Source organism: Nomascus leucogenys, chromosome 3, assembly GCF_006542625.1.
Source record: "Nomascus leucogenys isolate Asia chromosome 3, Asia_NLE_v1, whole genome shotgun sequence".
Lineage (NCBI taxonomy): Eukaryota > Metazoa > Chordata > Mammalia > Primates > Hylobatidae > Nomascus > Nomascus leucogenys.
Window position 1 is genome coordinate 41,014,359 of NC_044383.1, and position 23,902 is coordinate 41,038,260.

The 23,902-nt window shown below is 45.4% G+C and overlaps 1 protein-coding gene across 4 annotated transcripts in view; it reads left to right on the forward strand.

Moving 5' to 3' along the window:
• The first annotated feature begins 12,814 nt into the window (after positions 1–12,814).
• IDE (insulin degrading enzyme) overlaps positions 12,815–23,902 on the forward strand; it is a 121,750-nt gene continuing 110,662 nt past the window's right edge. For 2 of the 4 annotated variants that reach the window (XM_030809255.1, XM_030809256.1), the window contains exon 1: positions 12,815–12,988. In XM_030809255.1, the coding sequence (XP_030665115.1) occupies positions 12,891–12,988 (98 nt within the window). In that variant the 5' untranslated portion in view covers positions 12,815–12,890. Of the gene's footprint in view, positions 12,989–23,025; positions 23,281–23,902 lie in introns of those variants that run through there. The other 2 variants (XM_030809258.1, XM_030809257.1) reach the window with 2 other exon arrangements.

Sequence of the window (23,902 nt, forward strand, 5' to 3'; positions counted from 1 at the left end):
CAGGCATGAGCCACCCCTGTGCCAGATCTATACAGTTATCTTTTGATTAATCCATTTTAGACATTATTTATTGACATCATATGGTAGGTGAGGTTAGTTCTCAAACTTTACCATCCTCTCTGCATTTCCTTCTCCTTATACCCAATATTACAATTTCTGGTTAAATCAATTATCTGTATTCAGGTTATTATGTCTGTTCATAGCTGAGCATTTCATTCTAGTGACTAGAATGAGGCCGGGCGCGGTGGCTCATGCCTGTAATCCCAGCACTTTGGGAGCCCGAGGCAGGTGGATCACCTGAAGTTGGGAGTTTGAGACCAGCCTGGCCAACACGGTGAAACCGCATCTCTACTAAAAATATAAAAATTAGCCGGGCGTGGTGACGTACATCTGTAATCCCAGCTACTTGGAGGCTGAGGCATGACAATCGCTTGAACCTGGGAGGTGGAGGTTACAGTGAGCCGAGACTGCACCACTGCACTCCAGCCTGGGCGACAGAGCAAGACTCTGTCTCAAAAAAAAAAAAAGAAAGAAAAGAAAAAAAGAAGCCAGGCGCGGTGGCTCACGCTTGTAATCCCAGCACTTTGGGAGGCTGAGGTGGGCGGATCATGAGGTCAGGGGTCCGAGACCAGCCTGGCCAATATGGTGAAACCCCATCTCTACTATAAATACAAAAATTAGCCAGGTGTGGTGGCGCGTGCCTGTAGTCCCAGCTACTCAGGAGGCTGAAGCAGGAGAATCGCTTGAACCTGGGAGGCGGAGGTTGCAGTGAGCCGAGATCGCGCCACTGTACTCTAGCCGGGGCAACAGAGTGAGATGCTGTCTCCAAAAAAAAAAAAAAGAAATCTTGCAATGATGTGCCTTGGTGTGCATCTACTTTCTTTCTTTCTTTCTTTTTTTTCACACGGAGTCTTGCACTGTCGCCCAGGCTGGAGTGCAGTGGCGCAATCTCGGCTCACTGAAAGCTCCACCTCCTGGGTTCATGCTATTCTCCTGCCTCAGCCTCCCAAGTAGCTGGGACTACAGGCACCCGCCATCACACCCAGCTAATTTTTTGTATTTTTAGTAAAGATGGGTTTTCACCATGTTAACCAGGATGGTCTCGATCTCCTGACCTCATGATCGGCCCGCCTCGACCTCCCAAAGTGCTGGGATTACAGGCGTGAGCCACTGCGCCCGGCCAAGGTGTGCATCTACTTTCATTAATTGGGCTGAACCTTTCAGTCTGGCAAGTTGTTACCTTCAGTCTGGGAAATGTTTTTGAATTATTCATTGACTATTTCACTTGTCACGTCTGTTCTTTCTTTCTGGAACTCCTATATAGAGATAGCAGATTTCTACCACCCAGCAATTACTACCATTAATATTTTGATGTATTTCTTTCCAGTTGTCTATTTGTATATTTTCAGTAATTGAGATCATAATTGAATATATAGGGTTTTTTTGGTTTTTTCCCCCCTTTTTGTGGAGAACAGTCTCATTATGTTGCCCAGGCAGGTCTTGAACTCCTGGACTCAAACTATCATTCTGCCTCTACCTCCTTAAGTGCTGGGATTACAGGGGTAAGCCACTATGCTCAACCTGAATATAGAATTTTGCATCCTGAATTTTTATTTAACATAAGAATTCTTCCAAGACTGTCCAGACCTCATCTCTACAAAAAATGAAAATAATCTCAGCCATGGCGGCACTCACCTGTGGTCCCAGCTACTCGGGAGGCTGAGCTGGGAGGATAACTTGAGCCTGGGAGGTGAGGCTGCAGTGAGTCATTATCATACCAGTGCACTCCGGCCTGGGTGACAGAGCAAGATCTTATCTTAAAAAAAAAAAAAAAAAAAAAAAAAATCAGGGGCCAGGAGCGGTGGCTCACGTCTGTAATCCCAGCACTTTGGGAGGCTAAGGCAGGTGGATCACGAGGTCAGGAGATCGAGACCATCCTGGCTAACACGGTGAAACCCCGTCTCTACTAAAAGTACAAAAAAAATTAGCCGGGTATGGTGGCGGGCACCCATAGTCCCAGCTACTTGGGAGGCTGAGGCAGGAGAATGGCGTGAACCCGGGAGGCAGAGCTTGTAGTGAGCTGAGCTCGTGCCACTGCACTCCAGCCTGGGTGACGGAACAAGACTCCATCTCAAAAAAAAAAAAAAGAAAAAAAAAAAACACCTTTAGTTAGTTTTAATTACTCAACAAATGTTTACTGAGCTTAGGTGCATACCCTGTGATAGTCGCAAAAATGAATTTAAAAAGTCCTGCCCTGCCAGGCATGGTGGCTTACAGCAGTAATCCCAGCACTTTGGGAGGCCGAGGCGGGCAGATCACCTGAGGTCGGGAGTTCAAGACCAGCCTGACCAACATGGAGAAACCCTGTCTCTACTAAAAATACAAAATTAACTGGGCATGGTGGCACATGCCTGTAATCTCAGTTACTTGGAAAGCTGAGGCAGGAGAACTGCTTGAACCCAGGAGGCAGAAGTTGCGGTGAGCCGAGATCATGGCATTGCACTCCAGCCTAGGCAACAAGAGCAAAACTCCGTCTCAGAAAAAACAAAAACAAAACAAAACAACAAAAACAAAACAAAACAACAAAAAAAGAACCAGGCAGACAGGGTCTCACTCTGTCACCCAGGGTGGGGTGCAGTGGCATGATCTCGGCTCACTGCAGCCTTTGCCTCCCGGATTCATGGGAGTCTTCTGCCTCAGACTACAGGTGTGCGCCACCAAACCTGGCTACTTTTTGTATTTTTAGTTTGTTTTTTCTTTTGAGACAGAGTTTTGCTCTTGTTGCCCAGGCTGGAGTGCAGTGGTGCAATCTCAGCTCACCGCAACCTCCACCTCCCAGGTTCAAGTGATTCTCCTGCCTCAGCCTTCCGAGTAGCTAGGATTACAGGCATGCACCACCATACCTGGGTAATTTTGTATTTTTAGTAGAGATGGGTTTTCTCCATGTTGGTCAGGCTGGTCTCGAACTCCTGATCTCAGGTGATCCGCCCATCTCAGCTTCCCAAAGTGCTGGGATTACAGGTGTGAGCCACCGCGTCCAGCCACTACTTTTTGTATTTTTAGTAGAGACGGGATTTTGCATTGTTGGCCAGTCTGGTCTCCAACTCCTGACCTCAAGTGATCCGGCTGCCTCAGCCTCCCAAAGTGCTGGGATTACAGGCATGAGCCACCACGCCCGGCCTTAACCTATCATATTCATAATAAACAATAGATTAGGAGTGATGTCTTAGTCATTTTTGTATCCCACCTAGCAGCAAGCACAGTGCCTAGTAAAAGCTTGTCAAATGCATATTTGCTGAATCTGATCAAATTGGTGGATGTAACTACCATTTACAGGAAATATAAGAAACAAACATGTTAAGTCACATTGTAAGAATACAGTCAGCAGGCTGGGCACGCTGGCTCACGCCTGGAATCCCAGCACTTTGGGAGACTGAGGCGGGTGGATCGCTTGAGGTCAGGAGTTCAAAACCAGCCTGGGCAACATGGTGAAACCCCGTCTCTACTAAAAAATACAAAAAAATTAGCCGAGCTTGGTGGTGCATGCCTGTAATCCCATCTACTCAGGAGGCTGAGGCAGGAGAATCCGTTGAACCCAGGAGGCAGAGGTTATAGTGAGCCGAGGTCACTCCATTGCACTCCAGCCTCGGCAACAAGAGCAAAACTCCGTCTCAAAAAAATAAAAATAAAAAGAATACAGTCAGCAAAATTTAGAATGTTGGGAACACTATAGGATAAATGACTCAACTCCTTTGACAAATGAATTGCAAAATAAAAAAGAGGAGGGAGAGGCCGGGTGCAGTGGCTCATGCCTGTAATCCCAGCACTTTGGCAGGCCAAGGCAGATGGATCACCTGTCAGGAGTTTAAGACCAGCTTGACCAACATGGCGAAACCCCATCTCTACTAAAAAAATACAAAAATTGGCCAGGCGTGGTGGCTCACGCCTGTAATCCCAGCACTTTGGGAGGCCGAGGCGGATGGATTGTGAGGCCAGGAGATTGAGATCAGCCTGACCAATATGGTGAAACCCCATCTCTACTAAAAATACAAAAATTAGCCAGGCATGGTGGCATGCACCTGTAATCCCAGCTACTCAGGAGGCTGAGGCAGGAGAATCTCTTGAACCTGGGAGGCAGAGGTTGCAGTGAGCCGACATCCTGCCACTGCACTCTAGCCTGGGTGACAGAGCAGGACTCCATCTCAAACAAACAAACAAACAAAATAAATAAATAAATAAAAGATTTAGAATTGACAAGCTATGGGCCAGGCACGGTGGCTCACGCCTATAATCCCAGCACTTTGGGAGGCCAAGGCAGGTGGATCACCTGAGGTCAGGAAATTGAGACCATCCTGGCTAACACAGTGAAAACCCCAACTCTACTAAAAATACAAAAAATTAGCCAGGCATGGTGGCGCGTGCCTGTAATCCCAGCTACTCGGGAGGTTGAGACAGGAGAATTGCTTAAACCAGGGAATCAGAGGTTGCAGTGAGCCAAGATTGCACCACTGCACTCCAGCCTGCTGACAGAGTGAGACTTCATCTCAAAAAAAAAAAAAAAAAAAGTAAACAGGCTGGCGCGGGGGCTCATGTCTGTAATCCCAGAACTTTAGGAGGCCGAGGCAGGAGGATCATCGGAGGTCAGGAGTCCAAGACCAGCCTGACCAACATTGTGAAACCCCATCTCTACTTAGAAAAAAAAAAATTAGCAGGGCATGGTGGTGGGCCCCTGTAATCCCAGCTACTTGGGAGGCTGAGGCAGGAGAATCACTTAAACCTGAAAGGCAGAGGTTGCAGTGAGCTGAGATCACGCCACTGCACTCCAGCCTGGGCAACAGAGCAAGACTCTGTCTCAAAAAAAAAAAAAAAAAAGAAAAAAAGAAAAGAAAGCAAACAAACAAAAATTATTCTAAAAAATATGGATAAATCTCACCAGTTAAAGAAAGCCAGATCCAAAAGAGTATATACTGTATGAGTGCATTTATATTAAACTGTAATCTAGGCAAAACTAATTTATCGTGTTAGAAGTCAGGTTAGTGCTTACCGTTGGGGTGACAGTGCCTGAAAGGGAGAATAAGGCAGAGCTTCTGGGTGTGTTTACAGGGATGTGTTCAGTTTTTGAAAATTCACTGAGCTGTACACTTATCACTTGTTTACTTTTCTGTTTCCAATACTTCAATAAACTCTTCAAAAAAGATAATCTTCAAAAGGTACAAAAGAAAAAAGGAAACATATTAATTAAATGAAGTGTTTTGTTCTTGTTTGGATCCTGATTTGAACAAACCCATTGTAAAAAAGAAACATTTGAGGCAATCAGGAAAGTGGGAACACTCAGGAAAGTGGGAACACTCAGGAAAGTGGGAACACTGACTAAATATTTGATTATATTAAATAATTATCTTAATGTTTTAAGTATGTTAGTGCCTGTGGATTTTCTTTAAGTCCTTTGAGACATATACTGAAATACTGAGATGAAATATTAATAATATGATGCCCGGTATTTGGTTCAGAATAATTTACTGGAGGTTGAGGGAGTTGGAGGAAAAAATAGAACAATATTGGCCAGGAACTGGTAATTATGGAAGCTGAATAATGAATGGATGCCTGGGGTATTTATTTATTGACATTGTTTGGCTGTGGAATTCTAAAATCGTATTTTTCAAAATGTTTTTATCCTAAACCACAAAATCTATGTTGACATTGTTGGGCTATTCTAAAATCATATTTTGCCTGGAATAGTTATACTATTTTCTTTTCTTTTGTATATGTTTGACTACTTGTTCCATAATACAAAGTTTTCTCTTTTTTCTTTCTTTTTTTTTTTTTTGAGACAGAGTTTCGCTCTTGTTGCCCAGGCCAGAGTGCAATGGCGTGATCTCAGCTCACTGCAACCTGTACCTCCCAGGTTTAAGCAGTTCTCCTGTCTCAGCCTCCCAAGTAGCTGGGATTACAGGCATGCACCACCACGCTTGGCTAATTTTGTATTAGTAGAGACAGGGTTTCTCCATGTTGGTCAGGCTGGTCTCCAACTCTCCACCTCAGGTGATCTGCCTACCTCGGCCTCCCAAAGTGTTGGGATTATAGGCGTGAGCCACCGTGCCCAGCTTTCTTTTTTTTTTTTTTTGAGGCGGAGTCTCGCCCTGTCACCCAGGCTGGAGTGCAGTGGCGCGATCTCGGCTCACTGCAAGCTCCGCCTCCCGGGTTCACGCCATTCTCCTGCCTCAGCCTCTCCGAGTAGCTGGGACTACAGGCACCCGCCACCACGCCCAGCTAATTTTTTGTATTTTTAGTAGAGACGGGGTTTCACTGTGGTCTCGATCTCCTGACCTCGTGATCCACCCGCCGCGGCCTCCCAAAGTGCTGGGATTACAAGCGTGAGCCGCCGCGCCCGGCTCTTTTTTTTTTTTTAATGAGACGGAGTTTTGCTCTTGTTGCCCAGGCTGGAGTGCAATGGCGTGATCTTGGCTCACTGCAACCTCTGCCTCCTGGGTTCAAGCAATTCTCCTGCCTCAGCCTCCCGGGTAGCTGGGACTACAAACACCTGCCACTGCCCGGCTAATTTTTTGTATTTTTAGTAGAGTCGGGGTTTCATCACATTGGCCAGGCTGGTCTCGAACTCCTGACCTTAGGTGAGCCACCTGCCTCAGCCTCCCCAAGTGCTGGGATTACAGGCGTGAGCCACCATGCCCTTCCCAATAAAAAGTTTTAAAATGTATATTAGTTTTAAGTACAATACTATGGTAATAAAATACCTAAAAGCAACATGAATTTTTAAAAATGTTTTATAGATAAGCGATTAATTATAAACTTGTTTGTTAAGAGTTTTCCTAAATGACTCATCTTTGCTAATCCTTAAAGGTAAATTTGAGTTACTTTATGGGCAAGATCTATAATTCATATTTTCCACACATAGTTAAGACAACTCTTGATTTATCCATTCAACAAATATTATGGGCCCAGGGCTTGCTTTCAATGTTGAGGATACACCAGAGAAACAAGCAACCAGGTTTCTATGCTTGTGGTATTTACATGTTAGTGAGGGAGATAAATGAGTAAATTAAGACACATAAAATAAGGCCGGGTGCGGTGGTTCATGCCTGTAATCCCAGCACTTTGGGAGGCCAAGGTGGGCAGATCACCTGAGGTCAGGGTTCGAGACCAGCTTGGCCAACATGGTGAAACCCCGTCTCAACTAAAAATACGAAAAAATCAGCAGGGCGTGGTGGCTCATGCCTGTAGTCCTAGCTACTTGGGAGGCTGAGGCAGGAGAATCGCTTGAACCCGGGAGGCAGAGGTTGCAGTGAGCCGAGATCACTCCACTGCACTCTGGCCTGGGCCACAGAGGGAGACCCCATCTTAAAAAGATAAAAAAGGCTGGGTGCGGTGGCTCATGCCTGTAATCCCAGCACTTTGGGAGGCTGAGGTGGGTGGATCACCTGAAGTCAGGAGTTTGAGACCAGCCTGGCCAACATGGTGAAACCCCGTCTCTACTAAAAATACAAAAATTAGCTGAGCATGGTGGCAGGTGCCTATAATCCTAGCTACTCAGGAGGCTGAGGCAGGAGAATCGCTTGAACCTGGGAGTTAGAGGTTGCAGTGAGCCAAGACCACGCCATTGCACTCCAGCCTGGGTGACAGAGTGAGACTCTGTCTCAATTTAAAAAAAAAAAAAAAAAAAAGTCTTTTGAGACATTTTTCTTTTGAGAAAAAGAAAATTGATGGCTAAAATCAATGTTCCTCAGCTGTTCATTAAATAATTGGTGTTGCTCAAGAGCCTTAAAAAATAATACAAATAAAAATGTTTATGAAAAATGTTTAAGGTCTTGCAAGAATTGTGGTTTGAGACAGGGTCTGACTGTCTTGCCCAGGCTGGAGTGCAGTGGCATGATTTTGGCTCACTGCAACCTCCACCTCCTGGGCTCAAGCCATCCTCCCACCTCAACATCCAGAGTAGTTGGGACCGCAGGCATGCACCACCATGCCCGGCTAATTTTTTGTTTTGTTTTGATCTTAATTTTAAATAGAGATGAGCTCTATGTTGCCCAGGCTGGTCTTGAACTCCTAAGCTCAAGTGATCCTCCCGCTTTGGCCTCCCACAGTGCTAGCATTACAGGCATGAGCTACTGCACCTGCTGCCTAATTTTATTTTATTTTTTTTATATAGACAAGGCCTGACTATGTTACCAAAGCTGGTCTTGAACTCCTGAGCTCAAGCACCCTCTCACCTCTGCCTCCCAAATTGTTGGGATTATAGGCATCAGCCACCGCGTCTATCCCTAACTTTAAATTTTCCTTTGTTATTAACTACCTAGGTATGCTTTCTCTTTAGCTATTTGTACAAAATTTTGAGTTGGTGGATTCAGAATTCAGATTTTGATTTTGAATATATAACAACAGGCTAGATTAGTTCAAAAGACATTTTTTTTTTGAGATGGAGTTTCACTCTTGTTGCCCAGGCTGGAGTGCAATGGCTTTATCTCAGCTCACCGCAACCTCTGCCTCTTGGGTTCAAGCAATTCTCCCGCCTCAGCCTTCCGAGTAGCTGGGATTACAGGTACGTGCCACCATGCCCAGTTAATTTTGTATTTTTAGTAGAGACGGGTTTTCTCCATGTTGGTCAGGCTGGTCTCGAACTCCCAAACTCAGGTGATCCGCCCACCTTGGCCTCCCAAAGTGCTGGGATTACAGTCGTGAGTCACTGTGCCCAGCCTCAAAAGACATTTTAAGTTTTATTTTTGAGACAGGGTCTCACTGTTACCTAGGCTGGAGTGCAGTGGCACGATCTCAGCTCACTGCAACCTCTGCCTCCCAGGTTCAAGCAATTCTTGTGCCTCATCCTCCCAAGTAGCTGGGACTACAGGTGCACACCATCATGCCTAGCTAATTTTTTAATTTTTTTGTAGAGACAGGGTTTCACCATGTTAGCCAGGCTGGTCTCAAACTCCTCACCTCAAGTGATTCACCTGCCTCAGCCTCCCAAAGAGCTGGGATTACAGGTGTGAGCCACTGCACCTGGCCTATTTAAAAAAAAAAAAAAAGAAAAAAAAATTCTTGGCTGGGCGCGGTGGCTCACTCCTGTAATCCCGGCACTTTGGGAGGCCGAGACAGGCGGATCACCTGAGGTCGGGAGTTGGAGACCAGCCTGACCAACATGGAGAAACCCCGTCTCTACTAAAAACACAAAAATTAGCTGGGCGTAGTAGCGCATGCCTGTAATCCCAGCTACTCGGGAGGCTGAGGCAGGAGAATTGCTTGAACCCGGGAGGCGGAGGTTGCGGTGAGCCAAGATCATGCCATTGCACTCCAGCCTGGGTGACAAGAGTGAAACTTCATCTCAAAAAAAAAAAAAAAAAAATTCTTTTTCTTTCCTCTGCTAAAACATCTGGGGGGACAAAAGGTATTATTTTTCTGAACATTACCAGTTAGGAAATAAATGCCAATCTGTCATCACTGGGCTTCCTTTTTAAGCTTTTTTCTTTCAATTCATTAGGAACTCCTGACTCAGGTCTATGATGAACTCCATTCTATCTGGGCTAATGGAAGGAACTTACAGCACAGATAAACACTAATATTTGCCTTGCAGTATATCAGAATACTTATATTTGAATATGTGTCTAGTTTTCCTATCTAAGGCAAAGAATGACTTCAGCACATTACTTTTTCTGCTTCTAAAAAAGCTGTAGGCTGGGCACGGTGGCTCACGCCTATAATCCCAGCACTTTGGGAAGCCAAGGTAGGGGGATCATGAGGTCAAGAGATCGAGACCATCCTGGCCAGCATGGTGAAGCCCCCGTCTCTACTAAAAATACAAAAATTAACTGGGCATGGTGGCGTGTGCCGGTAGTCCCAGCTACTCTGGAGGCTGAGGCAGGAGAATCGCATGAATCTGGGAGGTGGAGGTTGCAGTGAGCCGAGATCGCGCCACTGCACTCCAGCCTGGCGACAGAGTGAGACTCCGTCTAAAAAAAAAAAAAAGAAAAGAAAAAAGTGTCTAGGTGGTTTACATCTTATACTTGTTTGAGTGAGAGTGGGAAAGATTACACCCCAGATCTTCACATTTCCTACTTTTTCTCATCATTCTGGGGTCTGAATGTCACTTCCTCAAAGAGGTCTTTCCTGACCACCTGTTTCTTCATATCGCTTACTCACTTACTTATTATCTGTTTTTCCCACACAGCTAGAAGGTAACCTCCATCAAGACAGAAACTTTTGTCTTTTTTGTCCACTGCTGTATCCCCAGCACCTTTATAATACCTGGTATCTGTAAGGCATTCAACAAATATTTGTGAAGTCATAAATGAGATGAGCAAATCACAGGTTTTGGAATCAGACAGTCCTGGGTTCAAATTACAACTCCACTCTTTTTTGTCCAATTGTTGGCAAGTTACTTAACCTCTCTCTGGCCGGGCGCGGTGGCTCAAGCCTGTAATCCCAGCACTTTGGGAGGCCGAGGCGGGCGGATCACGAGGTCAGGAGATCGAGACCATCCTGGCTAACACAGTGAAACCCCGTCTCTACTAAAAATACAAAAAATTAGCCGGGTGTGTTGGCGGGCGCCTGTAGTCCCAGCTACTCGGGAGGCTGAGGCAGGAGAATGGCGTGAACCCGGGAGGCGGAGCTTGCAGTGAGCCGAGATCGCGCCACTGCACTCCAGCCTGGGGCACAGAGCAAGACTCCGTCTCAAAAAAAAAAAAAAAAACAAAAAACAAACAAAAAACAAAAAAAAACCTCTCTCTGCCACAGCTTCCTCATCTCTGGTAGGTGAGGAAATATCCATTACAGAGGGTGGTCATGATGACTAATGAAGGATCCATGTACAATGCCAAACACAGAGTAGACCCTCAAAATTGTTATTTTTCTTTCCAACCACCTCCTCTTTATTGAGATGATAGTTATGAGACTATATTAATATTATTCTTTCTTATCCAGGACATCTACTCCAACCAGAGGGAAATTTATCATGAAGCTAATGAAGTTTAAACTTCAGGGCTGCTCACTTGCACAGGCTCCAAACTGGGAGTTGTAGAGGGAAAGCCAGTTGTTGTCTGGAAGCATTTTTTTTTTTTTTTTTTTGAGACATAGAGTCTCATTTTGTTGCCCAGGCTGGAGTGCAGTGGCGTGATCTCGGCTCACTTCAACCTCCGCCTCCCGGGTTCAAGTGATTCTCCTGCCTCAGCCTCCTGAGTAGCTGGGATTACAGGCGCATGCCACCACGCCTGGCTAATTTTTGCATTTTTAGTAGACACGGGGTTTCACCATTTTGGTCAGGCTGGTCTCGAACTCCTGACCTCGTGATCCGCCCGGCTTGGCCTCCCAAAGTGCTGGGATTACAGGCATGAGCCACCACGCCCGGCCATCTGGAAGCATTTTTATGTAAGCATTTCTAATAAATAGCCTAAAGAGATCTCAGGAAAAAAAAAGGGTACTAATCTCCAAGTCTCGAGTATTTGTTGTGATGTATTTTCTCTCTATAGTAATCTTTTGATTGCTAATTTTGTATTTATAATTTCTATTTTATGTCTCAAAGAGGTCGCCCAAATTGCATATGTTTCAAGCCCTCCAAGTCTGAATCTACCCTTGACCCAGCCCATTTATAGATTCCATTAATGGAGCATAAATGTATTCAGAAAGGCTGCATTAACACTCTCAGAGAAGCTGCTTCAAGGTGATTGACTTGATTGACTACTCTGCACTGGGACTGGTAATTTAAAGGTTCTTAAAACCATGCACTTGCAAACACCACTAGGAGGCTTGCCATAATTTTTACCTGTTTTCATCCAAAGGTTTGCCTTTAGGTGAAACTGCATTGTTAAAAAGATCGTGGGTAGGTCTTCGATAAAGCATCAACTTGATTAAGGAACCCTCCTGCTGAATTCCCATTTAAAGCAATACTTGGACTAAGGACACTAGTTTTTGGCTGCAGTCTTTGGTCTGCCAATCAGAAACCTAAAAGTACTTAAGCTGGGAAGTCACCATCCCTAATCGCATTCTTCCTTAAAGACTCCCATAAGGTATTATGGAAAGTTAGATTCATAACTATTAGGTTGTTCGTGGGTGCAAAGCACCATAAAGCCACTGGGGAGAAAATTCTTTGTTTAAAAAGTAACGACTGAAGCCGACTGACATTAGTAGTATTCCTAGTACGGAGTACTAACAAGAGTAGTAGTTTCTACTCTGGATTTGAAGCCTTGTTTTGCTGTGGCGCCCGTCCCATCCGCACCTTCCTCTTAAGAGAGCTGCTAGCTTCCCCAAGGATGGAAACCTCCCCCTGAGTCCTGGCCTCTTTATCGCGGACCCCTGCGTCTGAATTTCCCCCACGCCGCACTCGAGCCTGGTCTCCAGCGCATCTGTGCCTTCGCGGTCCCCGTCCCCACCGCGCTCTAGAGGGAGCCCGCGGGCCGCGCGCCCGCCGCGGATTCATTTTAGGTGAGGCCGCCGCGACCACGAACCTTGTTCCAACACCTGCAGGGTCTGGCACGCTAGTCAGTGGGGGTGCCTCAGAAAACATAGCCCCGTGTGCCCTCACTGGATTCATGAGCGGCCCCTCGCCCCCTCACAGCCAGACACACGTCGCCACCCTCACAAGTGCGGCCGGTGGGACCTAGCTGGGACCCTCCCCGCCTGGGAAAGTCTGGGTGCTGGCTCCTAAAGCGCCCCGGCCAGACCCCTGTCCCGCCAGTCCGCCTGCTCAGGCCTCGGCTGTCCGCCGTCTTCACCGTCCTCGCTCGCGTCCTTGCCCCATCCGGCTCCAGGCAAAACCCGGAGCGGCTACCTCTCCGCAGCTCCCGGGAGACCGCGCGGCGCGGCGGCTAGAGCATGCGCAGTGCGCAGGGCCGGCTCGAAGCGCAAGCAGGAAGCGTTTGCGGTGAACCTGGCTACTGCGCTGGCTAATGCGGTACCGGCTAGCGTGGCTTCTGCACCCCGCGCTGCCCAGCACCTTCCGCTCAGTCCTCGGCGCCCGCCTGCCGCCCCTGGAGCGCCTGTGTGGGTAAGCGGAATGGAGCGCCCGGGCCCTCGGGCCCCGTGGGGTCACAGTGGTTTGGCGCTCGGGCTGCAAAGTGGTGATTCAGCACTTAAAGCCGCCGCCGCTGCCCCTCACGCCGCCCGTCCCGCCGGCCTGGGGCCCGGACTGCCGCGCTGAGGCCGCCCCAGGGCCCGGAAGAGCGGCTCGCCAGGCAGGAGCCAGAGGCCTGGTCCAGAGTCGGGGACGTCCCTCAGGCTGGTGAGGGGTCGGGGCCGTTACCCGGGGCCACGGGGCATGTGCCACTAGTGCGGGGGACGCGGGGGCGGACAGTCACCCGGCCTGCACCCGGGAGCCGCGCCGCGTCGCTCTCCCGGAGTCCGCCTGTGAGGGGGCCGGGAACCTGAGGCGGACTCGAGCCGTGGGGGAAAGGAATCCGGCGACTTCGGGGGGACCGCTTCTCACCTTGCCTTCAGCCCTGCCCTTTCCTCCGGGCACTGAGTTTCCAGGACCGTGTGGAATGCCCGCGCTAGGAAAAAAGTTTGCCTGCCTCCCGCCTTAGTGAGAAGACGAGTGTGGGGTTTCCTATCTGGGGACATTTAGGAGCCGAAAGATACTTCGGGATCCTCTACAGCAGCTCCCTTGTTTTACGTCGGAGACAACCGGAGCTCCGAGAGATGGCTTGATTTCCCAGCAATTGCCGAGATTGTGGCAAAACCAGGGTTAGGACACAGGTTTTTTGCCATCCGGTGGCGTGCCCTCTCCACTGCACCGTTGATCTGCGTACGCTAGGCGTTTTCAGGCTTGTAGTGAACGCTGAATACTTTTTACTACGAATGGAAGAGGATAGGCAGTATTATCTTGCCCTCCCTAGAAACATTATGTGAACCCCTCCTGGTTTTAATCAATGATAGCCAGCACCTACTAAGTGCAGGGCACTGTGCTGGACCCTCTATGTAAAGTATGTGTCTGCCTTCCAAGGACCTTTGACTTGATTGGAGCGGATTGGGATGCCACGGGAATTGAGATAGCTAAAAGGGTGTGTTGACGAGGGTCAGAAGATGGGTAGTATGGGTAGCGTGTGGGGTCAGAGATAGAAAAGGGGGGGGGTAGGCTGGCTTTGGAAGGAATGGCAGAAAGGTTGGAGTGAGGGCTGGCGTGGGCGTAATCCAGCCTAGATACGCGGGCAGTTTGCTGGGGGAACAGTGAGCCGATTAGTCTGGTTGAAGCTTTAGAGAATTTCCCTGGGGGAATTAGGAGGACACAAGTCCTGTATTATAACAGTAGGGTAATGCTGGCCTGGGTCTTGAATTTTAGTTAGGATTTTCCCAATGCGTAGTAGTAGGTAGGGAGCCATTAAGTTTTTGAGCTGGGAAGTTATCTGATGGAACTGGGAGTTTAGGAAAGTAGTTTGGTGGCTGTGTGCAGGATGTCAGGAAGTGGAGAGAGTCCTGAGGCAGAGAAACCTGTTGGGACTTAGTCTTTGCTGCCTGTATTAGGATGGTGCAGTGGGGCACTAAGATAAGCTAATACAAATGAAGACTCTATGGAACTTGTTCTCCTCTGTTTTCCACTACATCACAAAATCTCCTGTAATGTGCAAAAGACCCCTGAGATTAGAGGATCAGGTGGTAAACACAGGCAGGATGCCTCCGTTTGTCCTCTTTTGGGTCAGTCCGCTTTTATTCTAAATTCATTACTGATAGGCTAGGCTTAGCTTCATACTGTCTCCAGCATATAGCATTTGTGATTTTTAAAGAAAGCACCAATTTTAAGTTTTATATAACTAAGTGGTTTGTATGTTCTAGTTAAAATTACATTTTCTCTGTAGTTATTAAGTCCAGTCGACCATCCAGAGTTTTAAGATATGTTTTTCTCAAAGATGGAAATTTGAGAGATTCAAAGCATAATGAATGAGGTGAGCCAGCTAGAAAGCTCTACCCTAAAATGAGTGAGTGAAGCTTTTGAGGAAAATACAGTCCAACCAAAGGGATTAGGGCATAGTTTTAGGAAGGAAAGCACTAACATCTGAAGCTACCACGTATTCACATCTTAAGGAATGCAATCAGCCCTACTGTACATAGTCAGAAGAATGTCTTAACAGAGATAGCCACACAGCTATTCGCTGGAAGAGCTGGGATTTAACCAATGTCTGTCTGGCATCGGAGCCTGAGCTCTTAACTGTTATGTATTTGCAAACACAAGTACTGCCTCTGCTGGTATTTGGGCATTCATTTTCTGGTCTAACCTCTTGAGACACAGATGGTCTTAAAGCGTTTATGTAAGATCAATCCATTTACAAAGTAACCTCCTTGTTCTGTGTTCAGCCATATTTTATAACTTGGAACTGTGTGGAATTATTTGAACTATTGGGGCACCTGGAGATCATAGCCCATTCCCTGGCAACAGCTTGAGCCACCTGGGCATCAGTCATCTCACTTTGCAGGCAGCCCTACTTTACATTTCCCTGCTCCATAGGCTTAGGAAACAGTGGTATGTCAATTGGGACTATCAACATTCAAGATTTTAAACTACTTTTAATCAGAAAAATGCCTTTTAATAGTGTAAAAGGACAGGGTACCCCTGAAGTTTCTTTAACCTAATCCACACATTCTGCCTGTCTTGAAAGTTAGGGTTGAGGCCAGGTCGGGTGGCTCACGCCTGTAATCCCAACACTTTGAGAGGGCGAGGTGGGTGGATCACTTGAGGTCAGGAGTTCAAGACCAGCCTGGGCAACATGGTGAAACCCCATCTCTACTAAAAATACAAAAAAATTAGCCGGGCATGGTGGTGGGCGCTTGTAATCCCAGCTACTCATGAGGCCGAGGCAGGAGAATCGCTTGAACCTGGAAGGCTGAGGCAGGAGAATCGCTTGAACCCAGGAGGCGGAGGTGCAGTGAGCTGAGATCGTGCCACTGCACTCCAGCCTGGGTGACTGAACGAGATTCTGTCTTAAAAAAAAAATAAAAAGTTAGGGTTGGGGACAGTCTCCCCAGGGTAGGGGAGAAAAAGTTCAGTATGTTTTCTTTTTTTTAAAGTTTGAGATAGGGTTTCGCTCTGTCGCCCAGGCTGGAGTGCAGTGGTGTGATCTCAGCTCACTGCAACCTTCACCTCTTGGGTTCAAGTGATCTCCCACTTCAGCCTCCTGAGTAGCTGGGACTGCAAGCTCACGCCACCGCCCCACAACTAATTTTTGTATTTTTGGTAGAGATGAGGTTTCGCCATGTTGCCCAGGGTGGTCTCATACTCCGGGGCTGAAGCAATCCCCCCGCCTCCCAAAGTGCTGGGGTTACAGGCATGAGCCACTGTGCCATGCCCAGTATATGTTTCATAAACATTGGTTTCCTTTCTGTTTTTCTGTTGGTATTTTATATCTCCTAAACATGTAGCCAGAGGATCAGGCTACCTTTTAGCCAGGATGACAAGGCTAGAGCACTTTCCTTCCACAGGGGTAGATCCTCTATAGATATGTTAGGTTCTGGAGCCTTCTCAGTTGGCTTGTCTTCAGTCTGCTCTCACTGTTCTGTTAGTTTAGACATTATTTGAATGTCTACTCTGTAGTGATCACACACTGTGTCCAGTACTATGTAAATGCAAAGATAGCCATAAAGCTTGTCCTCAAGGAGCTTTCAGTAATAAACAGTAAACTCCTTTACCTCTGACCTTTTACTAGACACCTCCACTTTTATGTTTTGTTGTTTCTCAATTAATTTTGAAAAACAACTTAGTATTTTTTTATCACCATACAGATTACTTTTTTAAAAAGTGGGACTCACAAAATTATTTTATTCTTCTCAAAGAACTGTTTAGTTTCTTTTTGCCTGTTAAAAGTGTAGCTTTTTTTTTTTTTTTTTTTTTTTTTTTTTTTTGAGACTGAGTCTCGTTCTGTCTCCCAGGCTGGAGAGTGACACGATCTTGGCTCACTGCAACTTCTGCCTCCCGGGTTCAAGTGATTCCCCTGCCTCAGCCTCCAGAGTAGCTGGGATTACAGATGTGTGCCACCACACACAACTAATTTTTGTATTTTTAGTAGAGATGGGATTTCACCATGATGGCCAGGCTGGTCTGGAATTCACCTGACCTCAGGCGATCTGCCTACCTTGGCCTCCCAAAGTGCTGGGATTACAGGCATGAGTCACTGCGCTGGGAGTAACTTTTTAAAGTGGACTCACAATCTGCTTTCTGAAGGGAAGGCATCACACTCTGCCTGACACATAATAGGTACTCAGTACGTATTTATTGCATAACTTAATTGATTAATGGTCTTTTTTCAAAACCATTTTTTTCTGCAGAGTCGTTAGTTTTGCTATGTTGTTATCATTTTTTCAGTTTAGCTTGAAAATGAGAGTTTTCAGTTTAGCTTGAAAATCTTTGAATCTTTTTCCCTCATTGCCTATTCCCAAGACCCAATCCTCCCGAGTCTTTCATCCCAAAGACTCCTGAAGTTTCTTGGAGTGATCTTGACCCTCATCACCATCCTAGTTCAGGCCATGATCATCTTCAGTAACATCTTACATCAGTGAGATTATCTCACCTGAACAGGTTTTAGAACTGACTTTTCCATCCTTCTGTCTCCCTACTAGTTGATTCTTATCATCACGTCAGATTAATAAACCACTTTTCCCAAGCTGTTGTCTCGCCTAAATATCACCAGTGGTTCTGCGCTATTTCAAGATCAAGTTCAAACTTCTTGACCCAGCATGTAAGCATTCTGTTGGCTGGCCTTAGCCCAACTTTTCTGCCTAACTCTTCTCCAGTCAGACTTACCAATTTGCTGTCTCCGTTTACATGACCTATTCCCAATTCCGAGATGCCCTTTCTCTCTTTTCTTTATATGACTAAATCCTTTATTCTTTTTAGGCCTTGTTATACAGGTCACACAATTACTCTTCCTTTTTCTCAACTTAATAATTTTTAAAAACATTGTGAAACATCTATTTGATGTTTATATATTGCCTCTTATTTTTTTACTCGCTTATTTAATATTGTACATGCCAAAATATATAGGACAAAGAAGAAAAACAAAACGAACGCATGTGTACCATCTACTTTAGGAAACAAACATTTCCAGAAACTTTGAAACTGTCTGTGCTCACCTGCCCAATTATAACTCTGTTCCTCCCCTGTAAAGGTATTATTATTATTATTATTATTATTTTTTTTTTTTTTTTGAGAAAGAGTCTGGCCTTGTTGTCCAGGCTGGAGTACAGTGGCGCAATCTTGGCTCACTGCAACCGCCGCCTCCCAGCTTCAAGTGATTCTCCCACCTCAGCCTCCCAAGTAGCTGGGACTACAGGTGTGTGCCACCACGCCTGGCTAATTTTTGTATTTTTAGTAGACATGGGGTTTCACCATGTTGCCCAGGCTGGTCTTAAACCCCTGACCTCAGGTGATCCACCCACCTCAGCCTCCCAAAGTGCTGGGATTACAGGCGTGGGCCATCGTGCCCGGCTGTATTATTCTATATTTGGATAACAATTTTCTTAGTTTTCTTTATAGCTTTATCACATTTGAATACTTCTTAAGCAGTATATTGTTTAGTTTTATTGTTTATTTTAGTTTTATAGCTTTTGACCTTTATTACAAACTTTTCTGAGTTGCTTTTTTTCATTTAACATTCATTTAACATCATTCATAAAGATGTATGAGTTCACTGCTGAATGGCAGTCATGCAAATATGCTCTGGTATCATATCGATCATTGCAAAAATTCTGTAAGATAGGCCTAATCTATATTCTGACAACTCCCAAATGTATTTCTCTAGCCAGAACCTCGCCCTCAAATTTCAGGTTTAAGTAATAAAACTTCCTACTCAACAACATGAGTCACACTGGTCTCCTTGCTTGACTTGCTCTTACCTCAGATCATTTGCATTGTTTTCCTTCTGCTGAGAACACCCTGCTACTAGTAAGAATGGGGAGAGCTTTGCAGATAACATAGGATTTGAACAAGAGTCTTTGAAGGAAATATTGAATTTGGATGAACAAAGAAGGAGAGTTGAAAAAATATTTTATTTTTTGGAGACAGGATCTCACTCTGTCACCCAGGCTGGAGTGCAGTGGCACGATCAAAACTCACTGCAGCCTTGAACTCCTGGGCTCAAGTGATCCTCTCACCTCAGCCTCCTGAGTAGCTAGGACTACAGACTTGTGCCACCATGCCTGGCTAACTTTTTAAATTTTTGTAGAGGCAGGATCTTGCTATGTTGTCCATACTGATGTCTAACTCCTGGCTTCAAGCAATCTTCCTGCCTCTGCCTCCCAAAGTGCTGTGATTACAGGCATAAGCCACCACAACCAGAAGAGAAAATATTTTAGATAGAAGGAATGATATTAGCAAAGGTTCAGAAGTAGGGAAATTCACAATATCAGCAAAGGAAAGTGAAATTTTGTCTTATTGGATATACAGAACCTCAGATACTTTTTGAGCAATAGAGTGACATATGAAAGCTGTATTTTTGGCTAATTAATCTGGCTGTTTTTTGTAAGCACAGTTTGAAACGCAGGCAGAGACTGATGAGGGATAAAGAAGGTAGTACAAATGACAAGGAAAGAAGAGTGTCTGCAGAAGACATGTGCAAGAAGGATTCAGCAGGGTTTAGTTATTGATTGGATGTAGGGATGATGGGGGAGTCAGAGAAGCCTGAGGTCTTGAGCCTGAGTGACTTTGAGTCTAGAATAGGAGGGGCCACCAGGGTAGGGAGTGTTGGATAACATTTGGTCCAGGGTAAAATATTCCTGAATTCAGCTTCTGTTCCAGGAAGATATCAGTAAGATTGACACCTGTTGTAAGTTTGTACTCCAGACTACTTTAAACTGCCATCCAATTGAAAGAATGCCTTATTCTTGCTATAGTCTATCCCCTTGGGAGCCAGTGTGATGTAGTGGAAAAGTCACTCTGACTTGGCACTTGGTTATTCTTTTTATCTTGAATTGGTTAGTTTGCATGAGTCTTTTTCCTAGCCACTAGACTAAGTAGCTTCAAGTATCTTTATTAATCCTACCAAGTTTTGGTTTCTGAACAACATTGGCTTCTACAGGTGCATAGTTCTTTTTCCTTTCTTGTGCTTACATATCACTAACTCCTCATTTTGATGTTGCTTTTATTTTAGAGAGTATGACCGGCTATAAATGAGGTCACTGTGGACCAGTAGGCTGGGATATGGCATGTGGATATGTTTTGCAGTTGTTATTTTTTAAATGTGAATCAACATTTAGAAATCCTGAGAGTTCAGTTCCTTTTGGGAAAAAGGGATAATCTGGTAGCGGTGAGCCCACATTCCTGCCTGGCAGCAATTAGCTTGAGCTAGGGAAAATTTGTCTTTCAGAAGGTGCATGCATTCCTTCTTACAGCCTGCTTTGCTTATTTGCATTACTTTTTTGGCCTTGTAAACATTATATTTGTGACCCGTTCTATACAGTGATTGGAGGAAGTCAGTCTTAGTAGTTTTCAGACATACTGGAGGTTTTTGTTAATAATAAAAATGAAACAAAATACACATGTAAATTGCTCCAAAAGTACAGAAATGATTGTGTGATCAGGACTACCCTTTGCCTCATTTAAAGTTTATGAAGATTATCACATTATCTTATTATTATTTTTTTTTTGGTGACAGAGTCTTGCTCTGTCACCCAGGCTGGAGTGCAGTGGTGCAATCTCCGCTCACTGCAAGCTCCGCCTCCCGTGTTCAAGCCATTCTCCTGCCTCAGCCTCCCAAGTAGCTGGGACTACAGGCACCCACCACCACGCCCAGCTAATTTATTTATTTATTTTTTTTTTTTGTATTTTTAGTAGAGATGGGGTTTCACCGTGTTAGCCAGGATGGTCTTGAACTCCTGACCTCAGGTGATCCGCCCGCCTCGGCCTCCCAAACGGCTGGGATTACAGGCGTGAGCTGCTGCGCCCAGCTTACATCATCTTATTTGATCCTTGCAGGACTACCCTTTGCCTCATTTAAAGTTTACGAAGATTATCACATCGTCTTATTTGATCCTTATGGCAACTGTAGGAGGTTGACAGAGAAATGAAAAGTCCCACAGTTCTTAAGAAGTCTACTTTAGACAGCTCTGCTGCTGCTGAGTTCGCCTTACTTATTTATTTACCTATTTATTATTTTTTTAGATGGAGTTTCACTCTTGTTGCCCAGGCTGGAGTGCAGTGGTGCCATCTCGGCTCACTGCAACCTCCACCTCCTAGGTTCAAGTGATTCTCTTACCTCAGCCTCCCGAATAGCTGGGATTACAGGTGCCCACCACCATGCCCACTAATGTTTGTATTTTTTTAGTAGAGAGACAGGGTTTCACCATGTTGGCCAAGCTGGTCTCGAACTCCTGACCTCAGGTGATCCACCTGCCTTGGCCTCCCAAAGTGCTGGGATTACAGGTGTGAGCCACCACGCCCAGCCTGAGCCACCACAACCGGCCTGAGTTCGCCTTATTGTCTAGAACCCAGGTGAGGATGGAGTTAAGGCGGTGGGTGTGGAAGAGCATGTTAGCTCTGCTTCTAGGAAAGTAAGTAGAGCTATCAGCCTGAGCTCTGTGAGCATGCATGAAAGGAGTAACAAGTCACTTCTCTCAATCTTTTTGTTTTTTTTTTTGAGACAGAGTCTCGCTCTGTCGCCTAGGCTGGAGTGCAGTGGCTCCATCTCGGCTCACTGCAACCTCCGCCTCCCGGGTTCAAGTGATTCTTCTGCCTCAGCCTCCTGAGTAGCTGAGACTACAGGCGCGTGCCACCATGCCTGGCTAAGTTTTGTATTTTTAGTAGAGACAAGGTTTCCCCTTGTTGGACAGGCTGGTCTTGAACTCCTGTCCTCAGGTGATCCATGCGCTTGGGCCTCCCAAAGTGCTGGGATTACAGGTGTGAGCCACCGTGCCCAGCCCACTTCTCTCAGCCTTTGAGGCATCTCTCTAGTTGCCCACCAAGAAGAGAGGGAGAAAAGAGAGCAAACAGTGTACAGTAAGTCAAGAAGATGATGGGTGTAATGTAACAAGGTAGGGAAGGCCAAGAACCTTTTGGAGCAAGATGGCTACATTAGGATTTCTGGTCAGTCAGGTCACATAAATAAGGCAAATAGGAACCTTGACACTGGGAAGACACCATTCCCAGAAGCCGAATAGACAAGACTATCTGGCCAGTCAGATACACGGTTAAACTAACAGCCTTTTAAGGAAAATGACCAGCCAAACTATTATCGATATTATTATATGGCAGCAACATAACATCTTTCTAGAAATATTAATGAACAAATTAGGAATTGTCATAAAACAGCAAAAGGGGCAGAGGAAATCAATGAAGCACACTAGAGTTTAACCCTTTCCCTTAAACAATTGAGTTTTTAAATAAGTAAATCCTGTGACTCCCAGACTGAGGCAGGAGGATTGCTTGAGTCCAAGAGTTGGAGACTAGCCTGTGCAACATAGTGGGACCCTATCTCTACAAAAAATAAAAAATTAGCTGAGTGTGGAGGCACATGCCTGTAATCTCAGCTATTCCAGAGGCTGAGGCGGGAGGATTGCCTGAGCCTGGGAAGTCAAAGCTGCAGTGAGCCATGATTACACCATTGCACTCCAGCCTGGGTGACAGTGATACCCTGTCGCCAAAAAAAAAAAAAAAAAGTATATCATTCATAGGTTTTAGTGTATTTGCAGAGTTGTGCAACCATCACCACAATCATTTTAAAACATTTTCATCACCTCAAAAAGAAACATTATACCCTTTGGCAGTTACACTCTATTCCACTCTTCCCTGAGCCCATGGCAGCCACTCATCTTTCTTTCTATGGATTTGCCAATTCTGGACCATACATATAAATGGCATCAAACAATATGTGGTCTTTTGTGTCTGGCTTTCACTTAACATAATGTTTTCAAAGTTCATTCATATTGTAGTATGTGTCAGTACTTCATTCCTTTTTAGTCCTGATAGTATTCCATTGTATGGATAGACCAGATTTTATTTATCTGTTCATTAGTTGATGGACATTTGGATTATTTCCAGTCTTGAGATATAATGAATAATACTGCTTTGGGCATTTGTGTACAAGTTTTCATGTGAACACTTATTTTCATTTCTCTTGGGGATATGCATAGGCATGGAATTGCTAGGTCATATGCTAACTCTTGTGTTTAACCTTTTCAGGAACTACCAGGTTGTTTTTCAGAGCAGCGGCACTATTTTGTATTTCCACCAGCAGTGTATGAAAAGTTCCAATTTCTCTATATCCTTGACAACACTTGCTATATGTACTTTTGTTATAAGCCATCCTGGTGGGTGTGAATGATGTCTCATTGGAATTTTGACTTTCATTTTCCTGATGACCAGTGAGTATATTTTCATATGCTTCTTGGCTATTTATATATCTTCTTTAGAGAAATGTCTACTCAGATCCTTTTTCTATTTGTTAATTGGGTTTTTTATTATTATTACTATTAAAGTCATAAAAGCTTTTAAAATATATTCTCTAGGCCGGGCGTGTTGGCTAATGCCTGTAATCTCAGCACTTTGGGAGGCTGAGGCAGGTGGATCACCTGAGGTCAGGAGTTCAAGACCAGCCTGACCAACAAGGTGAAACTCCATCTCTACTAATAATACAAAAATTAGCCGCGCGTGGTGGTGCACGCCTGTAACCCCAGCTACTCGGGAGACTGAGGCAGGATAATTGCTTGAACCCTTGAGGCGGAGGTTGCAGTGAGGCAAGATCGTGCCACTGCACTCCAGCCTGGGCGACAAGAGTGAAACTCCATCTTCAAAAAAATACAAATAAAAGAATATATTCTCTGTACAAGTCCCTTATCAGATATATGATTTACAAATATTTTATTCCATTCTATAGGTTGTCTTTTCACTGTCTTTTTTTTTTTTTTTTTTGAGATGGAGTCTCACTCTGTCACCCAGGCTGGAGTGCAGTGGCGCGATCTCAGCTCACTGCAAGCTCCACCTCCC